At 41.6% G+C, this 16,625-nt stretch overlaps 1 protein-coding gene across 2 annotated transcripts in view; it reads left to right on the forward strand.

The window, feature by feature from the left end:
• LOC127567475 (EF-hand calcium-binding domain-containing protein 14-like) overlaps positions 1-16,625 on the forward strand; it is a 64,744-nt gene that overhangs the window by 17,785 nt on the left and 30,334 nt on the right. For both annotated transcript variants that reach the window (XM_052010433.1, XM_052010434.1), the window contains exons 3-5: positions 1,438-1,535; positions 5,118-5,222; positions 11,999-12,112. In XM_052010433.1, coding sequence (XP_051866393.1) covers positions 1,438-1,535; positions 5,118-5,222; positions 11,999-12,112 — 317 coding nt within the window. The remainder of the gene's footprint in view (positions 1-1,437; positions 1,536-5,117; positions 5,223-11,998; positions 12,113-16,625) is intronic.

Below are 16,625 nucleotides of genomic sequence, written 5' to 3' on the forward strand. Positions count from 1 at the left end.
GTCAGAGATTCCGTTCAGAACTGCCACAGTTGGCTAATAGAATCCAGTCATTTATAAGATAATCATGCAGAAGTAGATAAGTACCAGGAGCTGGACATAAATACTTGGTCTGCAAGATGCTATTTTTTCCTAACATCATTGTAGTTCTGTTCAATGACTTTCCATCTATGGGAGATTAACCGCAAGTCTGTTATCTCAGTCAGTTATTCCCTGTGCAAACAAAGGAACTGGGAGCTTTTTGGCTGTCGTTCAATTGTATGTTTATGTTTACTTTGATCAAACAAATCCAAAGGTCAGACGTTTAAGATTGACCTTTTCTAAGAGTTGCTTAAATAGGTGCGAACAGTAGTCACCCAACATTCTGATAGGTAATTTAGCTTTGACACCTCAGGTGAAATGATATCACATATTTTCCAGATTAATGGAGCTGTCAGCACTTTTTAATTGAAGCAATAAAAGCAAAACATTGTGGGCACTGGAAATCAGAAATAAATGCAGAGAACACTGAATGACTTAACACTTCAAGTGGAATTTGTGGGGGGAAAACTGTTCACATTTTGGATCATAGAACCGAAGCATTAACTCCATTCCTTTCTTGAACTGCTCTGAACTTTGAACTTTCCCAAACTGTTGCATTTCCAGCATTTTCTGCTTTTAAGTAATGTGAGTGAGTGCTCATAGAACAAAGCTCCCTTGATGGTTCAGCCTTGAGAATTGGCTTGCACTTCTCAACAATTCCGACAGCTCATTTATAGTTAACTTTGATTTACATATCAAATGTTCACTTTTGCACCTTGGTTCTCAGTTAACTAATGCCTTGTTTTAAAATTCTCATCATTATTTTCAAATCACACCATGGTCTCATCCTTCTTAATGACAGCAATTCCTTCCAATCCCATTACTTCTATTCTGACCTTATCCCCATCCCAAGCATGATCTCTTCATCACCGGTGACCTTCCTTTAACTACCAAGACCTAAAGCTCAAGAATTCCTTTCCATTACTTCTTTGACTCTTTACCTCACTTTCCTAATTCAATGTGTTCTTCTTTCAACAAGCTTTTTGTTGGCAATTCCCTCTTGAAGCTGAAAACTAAATATAAGTTTCTGGTCTGAACAAAAAAATGAACAGCAGCTTCTACAATCAGGCAAATAGGTCCTGATAATTCACACATCAATGAACCGGCCTACAGGTTGCAGACTGCTGGGTTCTGGTTTCAAAATTAAACTTTAGAAGGTAAATATGTCTCTTTGAGTCACCTTTACCTTGTATATCTTTGGTCATAAATATAAAAGTTGACTGCTAAAAGTGCTGAAAGCACTCTACAATTTTTCAGATCACAATGGTACATAATTGATATTTCCTTTGCTGCATGATTACACTGTATTTCTTAAGAGATGCTAAATCTGTCTTTGTCTGTTATGTTAATGTTCATTAGAAGCCAGTCAACAAATTGACAAAAAGCTTCATGGTGAAGGCAACAAAGTGGATGGAAATGCAAACTTAAAATACAAACTTGAGGATCCATATAAGAAGGTAATTTCCATAAACTATGTAAAATATAAATCATTGACTAGGTTGCAGCTGGAATAAGATGTTCAGATTTGGGTTCCCAACTGCTAGATTGATTTTTGAGGCCAAAAAGCATTCAGAGCTTTAATGTAGTTATGGTAAGAGACTAGAAAAACAATCACTCTTCTAAACTTTTGAATAAAAACTGGAAATATAAAGCAGAGCAGGCAACAGCTGTGGATATCTATAGAAAGAGAATTAACTTTTTATATCAATGACTTTTCATCAGAGTGAAGTGAGAAAACGTGTGTGTTTTACATCACGGAGAACAAGGGGAATGTCTGTGAGTTCAAGACTGTCCACGTGACAAAGGTGCTTTGAAGCCAGCTAAGAGTGGTGATAAAAGCTTGTTAATCACAATGACTGGAAGAATGTCCAGAAGATGATACACAGGGGCAGTAAAGAAGGAAAAAGGAATGCTGAAACCGAGAGATGCAGAATGAAGCAGTTGCTCATAATCCGAAATAGCAGAGAATGCTGGTTATTCTCAACACAGCATCTCTGGAGAGAGAAAAACCAAGTTAATGATGGCTAGGGACCAGGTTAACTCCCAGTTCACATATGAACAGGAAAAGTCTGAAACAAATTAATGTGTGGGTTGGGTATAATTCAGTTTAAATGATCAACTATCATAGTCTCCAAAAACAAAAAATAAAAGTGCAAATGCTGGAAATCTGAAAGAAAAACAGAAAATGCCTAAAATGCTCAGCAGGTCAGGCAGCAGTTAGAGTCATCGAGTCATACAGTAAGGAAATAGGCCCTGTGGTCACACAGTCTGTGCTGACCATCAAGTACCCCTTTACACCAAAATAAAATCAGAAAATGCTGGAAACACTCAGCAGGTCCAGTCATAGCCGTGGGAAGAAAACCAGACTTAATGTTTCAGGTCGAGGACCCTTTGTCGTTGATTTTCCCATTTACACTAATCCTACACCAGTCACATTTTATTCTCCCCACATTCTCATCAATTCCCCCCACCCCCCGCCCCCGCCCCAGATTCTACCATTTACCATCCGGGGGAGATTTAAGGTGGCCTACCTTGTGGATGGTGAAAAAAATATTTCAGGGTAATAATTTTTAATCAAAACTGGAAAAAGTTAGAAACAAGTCAAGGTTAAAGTTTGCTGAAAATGGAAGAGGGAAGTGGGAGCAGAGGTGCAGAGAGAACAAACTGTAAGTTCAGTCAGAGAGTGGAAACCAATGAAACAGTTTGGAGGCAGAGACCATATGGAGGACTGTGGTGCCAGAAGTAAAGAAATAGGAGTGATTTAATGACACAAGTAGTGGTGGTGCTGATTAAAAGGAGGCCAGTGAATAACAAAAGATCAGTTTGGGGGAGTTGTAAATATGAGGGGGATGAATGAATGAAATCTGAAATTACCCAAAGAGGAGAGAGAAAAGAAACTGGATACTGGAATTGTGAGACTCAAAGCTGAACTGGCTGATGATCTGAGATTGTTGAATTCACTGTTGAGTCTGGAAGGCTATAATGCGTCTAGTGGAAAATGAATCAGAAACAGATTTATTATCACTGACTTATATGATGTGAAATTAGTTATTTTGAAGCAGCAGTACAGTGCAAAGGCATAAATTATTATAAATTACAAAAATAAATAGCACAAGAAGAAGGAATAACAAGGTAGTGTTCATGGATCGTTCAGAAATCTGAGGGCGGAGGGGAAGAAGCTGTTCCTAAATCATTGAGTGTGGGTCTTCAGGCTCCTGTACCACCTCCCTAATAGTAGTAATGAGAAGGGGGCATGGCCCAGATGCTGAGGGTCCTTAATGATGGATCCCACATTTTTGAGGCATCACCTCTTGAAGATGTCCTCGATGGTGGGGAGGGTTGTGCCCGTGATGGAGCTGACTGAGTCTATAACTCTCTGCAGCCTCTTACAATCCTGTGCATTGGAGCCTCTATAGCAGGCTGTGATGTAACCAGTCAAAATGCTCTCCACTCTACATTTATATAAATTTGCAAGAGTCTTTAGTGAAATACCAAATCTCCTCAAATCCATAATGAAGGAGACCCCTGGTGTGCCGCCTTTGTGATTGCATTAATATGTTGAGCCCAGGAAGCGGAAACACAGGAGGAGCACGGAGAGACAATAAAGGGAAATTAAAGGCAACCAAGATATCAGGTGAGACTCAATATATGTGCAGCCAGAGAAGGATAAGATGCATTGAGAAACAAGAGATACAAGCAGACATAAAGATTCAACATGAGCAACTGAAAGCAACAAAGCAGAGAAACGGCTTAGAGGCAGTGACTAAACAGAGGGCTGAGGTTTCAGAAGTGAAACAGGAGAGGTACAGTGAGGTCGCTGAATAATATCTTTCCATTATGAAATCACTCTCTGAGACAATTCTGTAAAACTAGTTTCATGTGCTGAAATCTTTAGGAATTGTTTAATGTATAGATTGGGAGGTTTCTATAATAGCTGGTTTCATCTCATTGCTTTGAAATTCATGACTATTAAACAGGAGATGCATGCTGCAGACTGTGAGTACAGGTAGACAAGGGACAAACTATGAAACAATAAACAATGAAGCACACAGGAAATTAGGATGAGCTGGGTGGGCACCATGGACGGCATGGACTGGTTGGGACGAAGGGCCTGTATCTGTGCTGTATTGCTCTATGACTCTGACTCTAATATCACTGTTTGCACATTTTGAACCATTTTATTTGAGGTAAGAAAAACTAATCCCAAACCCCACATCAAAGGCATGTGCTAACAGTCTTTTTATTCTAGAGAGGCCATCCGTACCTTGCTTACAGTCACTGTTCTCTGAGAATTTCATTGTGTGAAGTGCTTTGAAACATTTAGCAAGGTAAGGGTGGGTTAGGTGTGGTTGCCATCAGGAATCATTGGCCTTCAAAGTCATTAATTTAGGTAAAGGACATCAATACCAATAAAGTAATCATTCAGATATTGCTTCATTCCCACTAATAAACAGCGTATAAGCTTAATATCACTGTAGAATCGTAGGAATCACTAGATAAAAAAGTCCAGAGTCCACTTCGCACACGTTCCACCATTTTAATTGTTGCATGATATAACAACAATGGAGTTGATGATGAATCAACAATTCCTTTCAGTCTGTAGCATATTCACACATGTTGTAAGGACATCAGTGGGTGCCAACTGCATGAAAAGATTCATCACAGCGCAGAGGGTCTTTCCTGTGGTCAGTTGTTAAACAATTTGATAAAGGGGCTCTGCAGCCACACTTGCTCCCTCTATTCATGCAGAGAGGCCTGCTTCTGGTGCGGGTCTTGAACCCATAACCAGGATCCTTTAGGTACAACATCTGGACGCACATTTTTTTTTGCCCTACTGGATGTTTAAGCATCACTTATAACTCTAAGGTGGCACAGCACCAAAAGTATTCTAGTCCAGAATATCTCGTATTTTCAACCAATCTGTCTGTTCTAATTCTTACTGGTTGTTCCATTGATCTTTTCCTTGACAAATCATATGAATTGATGTATTCCGGCTGCATTACTTTCCCTTGACCTTTGCAATACCCTCTGCTTTACAGTTTGAAGAGATTAAAGGCTCCATTTCGCAAGGCAGAACTTCAAAAAATGGGGCCCCAACCAGAAGACCAGAGTACAATGTGCTGGAAATACAGGCACTGGACAAGGTGTGTCATGACAAAAGCTTATTGCATATCAATACTGCGACATGAACAGAATGGAAAGGGGAAATCACTTTGTAACTTTGTAATGAAGTCATTTCATTTGTGGTATCTAGACTCCAAATATTTTGGCATCCCAACCACTTGTATTTTTGGTGGTTCAGGTATCTGGTTTAACACTGTGTTTATTTTACAGCCAGGCCTCTGGAAGAGTGAAGACCAGCGTCATAGAGGCCCTTTAGGGGAAGTCACCCGCAGAGGCAGTATACACAGCTAACTTCCCCGCCTCATATTCTTTTCAGCAGTTCTCTTATTGCCGGCCTAATAGAAAGCAACCACAAACCTCCCTCTGGTTCACTGTCTCACTGCAAGAAATTTAAATAGTGACTGAATCTTTCATGCACTACAAATTAGTCAGCTTACACAAAGACAGCTGTTCAGTTTTACACACACCATTCTGTTGAATCTCCCCTCAGGCCTTAGCACATTGGAGATAATTTCACAACTAAAAGTCCTGTGTTATCAATTAATTAAATCATATGGTAGAAGTTAAAGGAATTTAATGAACTATTACCCCATCATGGTTTCTGCAGGAACTATTATGGTATATTCTGACTGATTACAGCCTTGTATGCCAAACCATCTTCACTGGCTTCATCAATTACCTACCTTTCATCATGAGGTCAGAAGTGCGGTTATTCCCTGCTAATTGCACGTTGTTGCATTCCACGTGCAACTTCTCAGTAAATGAGATCTGGACAGCATTCAGGCACGTGCTGACATGTGGCAAGTAACATTGCTGCCTCAAGAGTGCCAGACAATGACCATCTCCAATCAGGGAGAATCTAACCACCTACTCTTGACATTCAGTGACATAACCACCTCTAGGTGCTCCACCATCAACATCTTGGAGGTCACCATTTATCAGAAACTCAAGTGGGCTGGCCACATAATTAGTATGACTACATAAGCAGGTCAGAGGTTGAGCATTTGCAAGGTACAAATCAAGTGAGGTCCATGTCCTGAGTGGCCAACCTTATTGGATTTTGTTGGGGCTACATTCACCCAGATGAATGAAGAGCATTTCATTACATTCCTGATTTATGCTCAATTCCTGACACCTCAAAGCTACCAAGCATAAATTGGAGTGCTTTCACCAGCAGGACTGCAGTAGTTCAGGAAGCTGGTTCACCAACACTTTGTCAAGGAAATTAGGGATTGGCTTGTCCAGTTACTGGAAAAATGAATAAATTTTTAAAAAAAGACAAGGCAGAGATATCTGGTGTGCAAAAACAGAGGAATTGACTAAACAAAAATAACTTTGTCTTTAATTATGAAAATTTAATCCTTAAACTATTGAATCATAGAAAATTTACATTACAGATAGAGGCCACCATTACTTCATGGCTGTACCAGTTTAAGTGAGTGACTCAGAATGCCATGGAATTTGTTACATTCAGCCAATTAGGCAGATAGTCTCCTGTTTCACGTGAATGCTGCCGAATGTTCTGGTGGTGAGACATTCTGCCAGATGGTCTGGACAGTCTGCTTAGGGAAGCACCCCACAGTATCCATTGAGTCCTTCTCCTGCAGTGCCTGCAGGATATTCCGTGCTGACCACTGCCTGATGGACTTGTGATCAAAGGTATTGGTCTGGAAGAACTTTTCCACGAAGGACAGGTCGCGCGGCAGCGTCCAGCTGACTGGGACGCTGTGTGGCCATGGGGCCAGGCCTATCCTTCGCCACAGCAAGGACAGGTAGAACCTCGGTATGTCGTGACACTTGGTGCCCACATACTTGGGTTCCACGCACAGCCTGATGCAGCCACAGACGAAGGTGGTCATCAGGAGGAGGGCGACATTGGGGACCCCTCCCAGTCAGATCCTTCCTGTATGGTTGGAACCTCACTCCCGGCGCGCGCTGCCCCTGGGAGGACTGCGCTGGGGACGAAACGGTCGCCCACCTCTTTGCGGGCTGTAGGTTTGTGAGGAGGGTGTGGCGAAAGATACAAGGGTCCTTGTCATGGTTCATCCCCAGCAGCAGCGTAACAGAGGATTCTCTGATCTATGGGCTGTTCCCGGGGACACACACAGAGATGGACGTCAGCTGCTGCTGGAGGGTCATCAACTCGGCGAAAGACACTCCCTGGTCTGCCTGAAACTTGTTGGTCTTCCAGCACTGCGAGATGTCGGTAGGGGAATGCTGCCAGCTGGCACATTCCAGGCTGCAGGAGTACGTGCTGAGGGACGCACTGAAGCTGGGCGCAGCCAACGCAAAGGCTCGGTGGGGTAGGACTACAGTTTAGGGTTCTTCTGCCACTGGAGAGGGAGGGGCAGGGACAGGCGAGAAAGCCCCTAAATATTGTAAATATGGGACCGGGTAGCTTCCAGGGAGCCACACATGTGGCATCAGTGCTGTTTTTTATATAAAAAGGTAACACTAATGAATGATCTGTACAAGAATGTAAAGGTTTGCACTGTTTTGTAATTGTATATAGTTTGTCTTTTATTATGAATAACATTTATTTTGAATTTTAAAAAAATGAATGCTGCCGAATGGCACATTCCAGGCTGCAGGAGTATGTGCTGAGGGATGCACTGACTCTGGGTGCAGCCAGTGCAAGGGCTTGGTGGGGAAGGACGACAGTTTAGGTTTCTTCTGCCACAGGAGAGGGAGGGGCGGGGCCAGACTAGGAAGCCTCTTAAAGATTGTAAATATGGGATTGGGGTGTCATCCCAGGGAGCTACACAAGTGGCATCAGCGCTGTGGTCTGTGTAAAAAGTAACACTAATGATTGATCTGTACACAAATGTAAAGGTTTGCACTGTTTTATTATTGTTTTATTATTGTATATAGTTTGTCTTTTATTATGAATAAAGTTTATTTTGGATTAAAAAAAAATCTCATCTAAAAGGCAGTAGCCCTGATCTAGACATGGGCAGAAGAGGTAGAAATTTCTCCTGGGTTGCCCAGACTAAAAACATGCATTATGTGAAGGGCTGAGTACTGTAACTTGCTTCTGAAATACGATTCTATTAAAGTATATAGAAATGAATTTCAGAAGCAAAGTGCAGTGTTGTACTTGAGGAAAAAAAGGACTGCAGATGCTGGAATGCTGAAATGAAAAACATTATGATGCTGGAGGAAGTCAGCCGGCCAGGCAGCAGCGTGTTGCAGGCAGCAACGTTGACTGCCTGCTTTTCTCCATGGATGCTGAGTTGCTCCAGCATCGTGGTGTTTTTCATCTTCGTGCAGTGTTGTACATTAGGTACGTTAATTCAAAAACCTAGAGCAGGTAGGCTTCCTGCTGATGAGGCAGAGATCTTTGGAGTGTGGGTACTGTGCAGTTTGGGAAGTTGACCAGGGGAGTTGGAAGTTGATCTGGAACAGCCAAGGAAACTCTGAATGTGGAAGGGAGATCGACAATTGGTGATTGGTGGGGAATTTATTGATATAATGGGGGATCTGATCATAATGAAGCAAGCATATTAAATTGATGAGGGTTTGGGTTTGGGCAGCAGGTTGTTGGGAGGAATCTCACTGAGGGAGTTTTGTGAGAGTTCACCTGATTCCTGAGACAGCAGCTGTATCATATGTTGGGAGATTGGTACAACTCACCAGAGTTTAGAAGAATGAGAGAGAATCTCACTGAAACGTCCAATGGACACAGGATACAAAATAAGGTAGATGAGCTAAAAGTGCAGTTAGAAATTGGCAGATATGACGTTGTGAGCATCACAGAGTCACAGCTGAAAGAAGATCACAGCTGGGAGCTAAACATCCAAGGATGCACATCCTATTGTAAAGACAGGCAGGTGGGCAGAGGGGGTGGAAGGTTCTGTTGGTAAAAACTGAAATCAAATACTTAGCAAGAAGTGACATGGGATCAGAAGATGTAGAATCCTTGTGGGTAGAGTTAAGAAACTGCAAGGGTAAAAAGACCCTGATGGGAGTTGTATACAGGCCTCCGAATAGTGGCCAGGATGTGGGGTACAAATTACAACAGGAGATAGAAAAGGCATGTAAAAAGGGCAATGTTTTGGTGGTCATGGGGAATTTCAATATGCAGGTTGATTGATTAAAATCAGGTTGGTACTGGATCCCAAGAGAAGGAATTTGTAGAATGCCTACGAGATGGCTTTTTAGAGCAGCTTGTAGTCGAGCCCACTAGGGAAAACGTAATTCTGGATTCTTGAATGAACCAGATTTGATTAAGGAGCTTAAGGTAAAAGAACCCTTAGGAGGCAGTGATCATAATATGATAGAATTCACCCCGCAGCTTGAGAGGGAGAAGCTAAAATCGGTATTACGATTGAGTATAGGTAACTGCAGAGGCACGAGAGAGGAGCTGGCCAAAGGTGATTGGAGGGGACCCGAGCAGAGATGATGGTACAGCAGCAATGGCAGGAGTTTCTGGGAGTAATTTGGAAGATGCAGGATCAGTTCATCCCAAAGAAGCAGCAGCATTCTAAAGGGAGGATGAGGCAACCCGTGGCTGACAGGGGAAGTCAAAGACAGCGTAACAGCAAAAGAGAGGGCATACAATATTGCAAAGATTAGTGGGGAGCTAGAAGATTGGGAATCTTTTAAAAACCAAAAGAAGGCAACTAAAAAAGCAAGAAGGGGAGAAAAGATGAAACATGGTAAGCTAGCCAATAATATAGAGGATACAAGAACCTTTTTCAGATATATGAAGAGTAAAACAGAGGCAAGAGTGGACATCGGAGCACTGGAAAATGACGCTCGGGAGGTAGTAATGGGGGAGCAAAGAAATGGTGGACGAACTGAATAGGTATTTTGCCTCAGTCTTTACTGTGGAAGACACCAGTAACGTGCCAGAAATTTGAGAGATTGTAGTTGCTATTACGAAGGAGAAGGTGCTTGGGAAGCTGAAAGGTCTGAAGGTAGATAAGTCACCTGGATCGGATGTACTACACTCCAGAGTTCTGAAAGAGGCAGCTAAAGAGACTGTGGAGGCATGAATAGTGATCTTTCAAGAATGACTAGAGTTAGGAATGGTTCCAGAGGACTTGAAAATCGCAAATGTCACTCCACTCTTTAAGAAGGGAGGGAGGCAAAAGACAGGAAATTATTGGCCAGTTAGCCTGACTTCAGTGATTGGTAGTCCATTATTAAGGATGAGGTTTCAGAGTACTTGGAAGCACATGATAAAATAGGCCAAAGTCAGCATAGCTTCCTTAAGGGAAAATCTTGCCTGACAAATCTGTTGGAATTCTTTGAGGAAGTAACAGGTAGGATAGACAAAGGAGAGTCAATGGATGTTGTTTACTTGGATTTTCATAACGCCTTTAACAAGGTGCTGCACACGAAGCTGCTAAACAAGATAGGAGCCCATGGTATTACAGGAAAGGTACCAGCATGAATAGAAGATTGGCTGACTGGCAGAAGGCAAAGAGTGGGAATAAAGGGGCCCTATTCTGGTTGGTGACTAGTGGTGTTCCACAGGGGTCAGTGTTGGGTCCGCTACTTTTCACATTATATGTTAATGATCGAGATGATGGAATTGAGGGCTTTGTGGCCAAGTTTGTGGATGATACAAAGGTAGGAGGAGGGACAGGTAGTGTGGAGGAAGCAGGGAGTCTGCAGAAGGACTTGGACAGGTTGGGAGAATGGGCAAAGAAGTGGCAGGTGGAATACAGCGTAAGGAAGTGTATGGTCATGCACTTTGGTAGAAGGAATAAAGGCATAAAATATTTTGTAAATGGGGAGCGAATTCAGAAATCAGAGGTGCAAAGAGACTTGGGAGTCCTAGTGCAGGATTCCCTAAAGGTTAACTTACAGGTTGAGTCAGTAGTAAGAAAGGCAAATGCAATATTAGCATTCATTTCAAGAGGACTAGAATATAAAAGCAAGAATGTAGTGCTGAGGCTTAATAAGGTGTTGGTCAGACCACATTTGGAGTATTGTGAGCAGTTTTGGGCCCCATATCTAAGGAAGGATGTGCTGGCATTGGAGAGGGTCCAGAGGAGGGTTATGAGAATGATCCTGGGAATGAAATAACACATAAGGAGTGTTTGATGGTTCCGGGCCTGTACTCACTGGAGTTTAGAACGATGGGGGGAGGGGGGGGAATCTCATTGAAACCTACCAAATATTGAAAGGCCTGGTTAGAATGGACATGAAAAGGATCTTTTCAGTAGTGGGAGAGTCTAGGACCAGAAGGCACAGCCTCAGAATAGAAGGACATACCTTTAGGACAGAGATGAGGAGACATTTCTTTAGCTAGAGGGTGGTGAATCTGTGGAATTCATTGCCACAGATGGCTGTGGAGGTCAAGTCATTGGGTATACTTAAAGCAGCGGTTGATAGGTTCTTGATTAGTAAGGGCATCAAAGGTTACGGGGAGAATGGGGCTGAGAGGGAAAAATAAATCAGCCATGATTGAATGGCAGAGCTGACTCGATAGGCCAAATGGCCTAATTCTGCTCCAATGTCTTATAGTCTTATGGTCTAAAGGATCAGCCATGACTGTGAAGGACAGAAATGCATACTTTCTTTGTTTACATTTTTCTCCTGGTCCTGAGACTATTTGATGAGGTATGTCACAGAATCCTTGCGGTTAAGATTAATGTCGATAAGATCAAGAGTGAATTTGTAAACAAAACAGATTCATTATTTATGAAAGGAATATTGGGTTTATTTCATCTCTTGTTATAAATAATGTTATGTATATTAGTTTAAAGTTCTGTATCTGTAATCGTTTACTAGATGCATCTTGTCTTGCTTTCATTTCTCTTTTTTTTACCCAATCCATCTGTAGAGGATTAACATCATTCAAGAGAGTATTATTCACTTCAAAGAAAATCTGAATTCACTGCAGGCTAGATGTGAAGAATCAAATGACTGGGTAGAAAACAAGCCAACTGGTAACCAGGTAACAAATTTAGCCATCATTTTTGCACTTCACCTTTAATTTTATTACCATTAGTTTATGGAATAAATTTTAAGCATTGGAAATCTTGCAAGAACAGAAAATTTGATGCACAAGACTAGACTAGTTCAGCTTTACTAAATACATTGTAATCAGTACATGCAATTCTGAGAAAAAACTAATTCATCCTTCATTAAAAAGTGTTTTCTGTTTTCTTTAAGTTATTTGATAGACCTTTTAAGATATTTCTTATTGATGTTAAAAACAAATGATTGACAAAGATGTTTGAATAATTGCAAATCCCTATTTAAAAGTGACTGTGGTGGCAGCACCTACAGCGTCAGCTATCGCAATATTACTGTAATTTAGTCTGCAGCCAGCATACATAAGAAATTTACCTTCATCTAAACAGTCTGACATAGAGATACATATTTAGAGAAAAAGTGGTCTCTAATTAATATTTAATCAAATGAAAAATAGTCACCAGCATCAAGCTTCTGCAAGCCTGCACCTTTATTATTCACCACCTTCAGAATAACCTTTATGTAACCTAAAACATGTGAATTGCTAAATGAAAGAATTTTTTTGTGATAAAGTAGACTAATGCGGCTACTTGGTCCTTTATTTACTAAGTACATGTTTGTAGGTACATTTAAAATAATTTTTAAAAATTATTGGCCCAGATATTACTGCATTCAACATTGATAATCCCCATTGTCTGGAACTTACCTGTTCCAGATCCAGTTTTGCTGGCTAAAACCATCCTGGAGGCTGCTCATGAGCCTTGAACAATGTAATCAGGTGATGTTGGTGAGCCAGCACAAGCCCATCTATGAAACTCCTCTGGAAACCTTTGACAGGCAGTAACTTCCTGATCCAACTTTGCTATGTATCAGTGCTGTTGTCCCTGACTTCCAGAAACAATTCACCTCTGTTCTAAATGCAATAACTTTTAAAATACAACAAATAAATTTTAAAATATGGAAAAACCTTTAATAATTTTAACAAAGTCACTGAATACACCTAAATAATTCATTTTTAAATAATTAAAAATATTAAGACAAACTTGGCTTATTTGTACCTGGCAGCTGTACAATCTCCACTCACGTGAACAGGTCCGTAAATCCTGTGCTAGGTTGAATTGAATCACCAGCACTGATATATTATAAACAGAGCCCAGAGGGCAGATAGAGACTTTGACATTCACAAGGGACTCCCAAACTTACTCGAGCTGACCTTGTTAAAAACTGTCAGTAAAATACAGGCCACTGATTCACCCCTAGACTTCCTGCATCAATGACTATGTTTTTTTTAATTTGAAACAAATGAGAGATGTTAGTGCTACAAGTGGAACCATATGTTAAATACCTTCAAAACCTTGGTATGGCATAAACCACTTCAGAGCCTGCGAGGTATCTTTGATAGGTAGTTACTATCATAATATGGAGATATAACGGCATTGAGTTGAGGACGGTTAGGTTTCACGTCCAACAATGCAATAAATGACTAAGTGATATTCTGGTGAAATGGAGAAAGGAATATTGATAGAATTTCAGAATGTCTTCAAATTATACCTGAGGAGAATATATTTTTCAAAGGGCGTATTGGGTCTCAGTTTAACACCTTAATTGCAGAATAACAGCTCTAATGTTCTGTTCTCAAGTCTCAGTTGAATAATCATTTGTTTTAAATTGAAGGTAAACATGAATGGGAATTGAACCCATAACTTGAACTCAGGGGTGTGTACGTACCACTTAGGCAAAGCTGACAAACAGGAATAGAGAGATACAGCAGAGAAACAGGCCCTTTGGCCCATCGAGTCCACACCAAACATCAACCAGTCATTTTACATCAATCCTACATTAATTGAAAGGTCATGGCTTCCTGAGTCATTGATTTTTCAGTAGCCATGTGGGTGGAGTCAGGTGTTGGAACATAGTTCGGTGTGTGTTCAGAGCTGGGAATTGGGGACTCATGCTAAGATTTATGGCTGGAGCCAGGAGCCAGTGACACAGTTTAGTATGCGGACAGAACTGGAGGTCAGGGACATGGTTTGGTGCGAGCCAGTGTGAACATGCTGGCCAACACCAACACGTATTCATTAACATGTGAGCACTACTACCCAAGAACAGAGCCTGATCTCCAGTTATCATGGTGCCCCTTGCCATTGGATACCAAGTCTGTATGGTAGCTAGTGTGCAAGAAGTACCCACATTAAAAGAAACCACTCAGACACAACTTCCACTTCACAATATGAGGTTCAGGAACCCAGAATGACAGGACCATTTTCAAATCCCAGCAGCGACAGACCTGGCCCTCTATCATAGCTTGGAAATGCAGATGCTTTGACATTGACATTACCTCACTGAGTGACGCATGTTGGAGAGGACACATCAGTTGAAGGAGCAAGGCAACAGTACACATTCTTCCGCAGCATGTATGCCCCAAACATGGAAACTTCACATGAGGCCAAGGAGAACACTACTCCGACCTGAGCTCAAAACTTCCTTAACAAATGCAACAATCACCGACTCTTGAAAATCCATGACACAAGATTCCTCAAAGTGGGAATGGACAAGGAGCATTTGGGTTGGTATTGAGAACCTTGAATCCACACATGGAGCAAACAGCAGTCCTGTGTAAACAGCATTCGGGGAGCACCATTTCTAAGCCTCCCCCCCCCCCCCCAAACCCTTCCCATCAGGCACCTCCTTGCTCATCTGTGGAAGAATCTGCAGGTCCCACATTGGCCTCATCTGTTTTCTCAGAACCCAAAAGGTTGGAATGGCAGCTGGTCATCCTTGATCCCAAAGGACTACCTTAGAAAAAGGAAGTTCACTTTCTCAGTTAGCTAGTTCTTGAATGAGTTGGGATGGTATTAATTTGTAGTCTCTTCTAGTTGCTTACATAAAAACAGAAAATAATTGAAACACTCAACAGGTCAGGCAGCATCTATGGAAAGAGAAACAGTTAACACTGCAGGGCCAAGGCTCTGTGTCAGAACTGGGAAAGAGAAACAAATTAGTTTTCAGTAGGTGGGGGAGGGATGAGTCGAACATGGGGAATCTGAAAGGGTAAGACCAAATGACTTAATATGGCAGTTAGAAGCACATCATGCTTCTTTGTTCATGTTATGTGCTCCTAATATTAAGATGGTCGGGCACACCCAGCTGACCAGACTGTGCTAATAGAAAGAGAAAGACTGAACCAAAATGAAGACACAGAAATGGCCAGTTCTGATACAGACAGAAGAAAGGAATGAGTTACTCCTTTGGGATTGGTCCATAATATATTCATAGTGTTGGTTAAGTGGCTGCTCAGTTAATCAAAGAGCCCTTCTTGCAAGTTCTTTTAGATTGATCACTTAGTCATGCATGAGAACGCATTTGCTTTCAGAAAACTCAGATTAAAATTGAGCATTTGACAACTCTTCGGAAAACAAAAGTAAGAAAATTGACTTCTGCTACTGCATCTCTGTGGCATGAGGAAACTCACCTTGGTCTTACCTTGTTAATGGGAGCTGATCATGAAGAGAATATTTTAGCAAGAGGTAGATATGATTCAAGTTGCCAAATTAGATCCATAATTGGCTTGTTAATAGGAGTCAGAAGGTGATGGTAGAGGGTTACTTTTGTGAATGAAAGCTTGCAATCAGCAGTGTATCACAGGGATCTGTTTTGAGACCAACGAACAAGAAGCTGGAGGAACTCAATGGGTCAGGCTGCATCTGTGGAGGGAAATGGACAGTCAATGTTTCAAGTTGAGACCCTTCATCTGAACTGGAGCCCTCGCTATTTGTTATATACATGAAGTTTGCAGATGACATGAAAATTCATTTGTTGTTGGTATCTCAGGCTGCAGAGTGATATTGATCAGCTGCTGAGTTGGGCTGGGAGGTGGCAGATGAAATTTAAACCTGATTCGTGTGAGGTGATGCATATTGAGGGGTCTAATTTTAAGGGTAGGACATGAATGGTAAGATCCTAGGGAGTACTGAGGAACAAAGGGACTTTGGTGTGCTTGTACAAAAATCCCTAGAGGTAGCAACACTGGTAGATAAAATGGTGAAGAAGGCATATTGTATGTTTGCCTTCAGTAATCAGGTCATAGAATACAAGAGCAGAGAGGTCTCAGTGTAACCTTATAAAACATGAGTTAGGCCACAGTTGGAATATTGTGTGCAGTTCTGGTCACCATACAATAGAAAGGATTGTACTGGAGGGGATGCAGAGAAGGTTCACCAGGATGGTGACCAGGGCTGGCTTTGCTTTCCTTGGAGCAGATGAGGCTGAGGGGGAAACTGATAGAGGTGTGCAGAATTATTAGAAGCATAGATAGGGTAGATAATAAGCAACTTTTCCCTATAGTAGAGGTATCTAAAAGAATATAGGTTCAAGGTGAGGAGTAAGAGGTTTAGTGGGGTTCTGTGGAAGAAATTTTTCCCCCAGAGGGTGTTTGCAATCTGGAATTCGTTGCCTGAGAAGGTGGTTAAGACAGGTACTGTCACAACATTTGA

Source organism: Pristis pectinata, chromosome 2 (assembly GCF_009764475.1).
Source record: "Pristis pectinata isolate sPriPec2 chromosome 2, sPriPec2.1.pri, whole genome shotgun sequence".
Lineage (NCBI taxonomy): Eukaryota > Metazoa > Chordata > Chondrichthyes > Rhinopristiformes > Pristidae > Pristis > Pristis pectinata.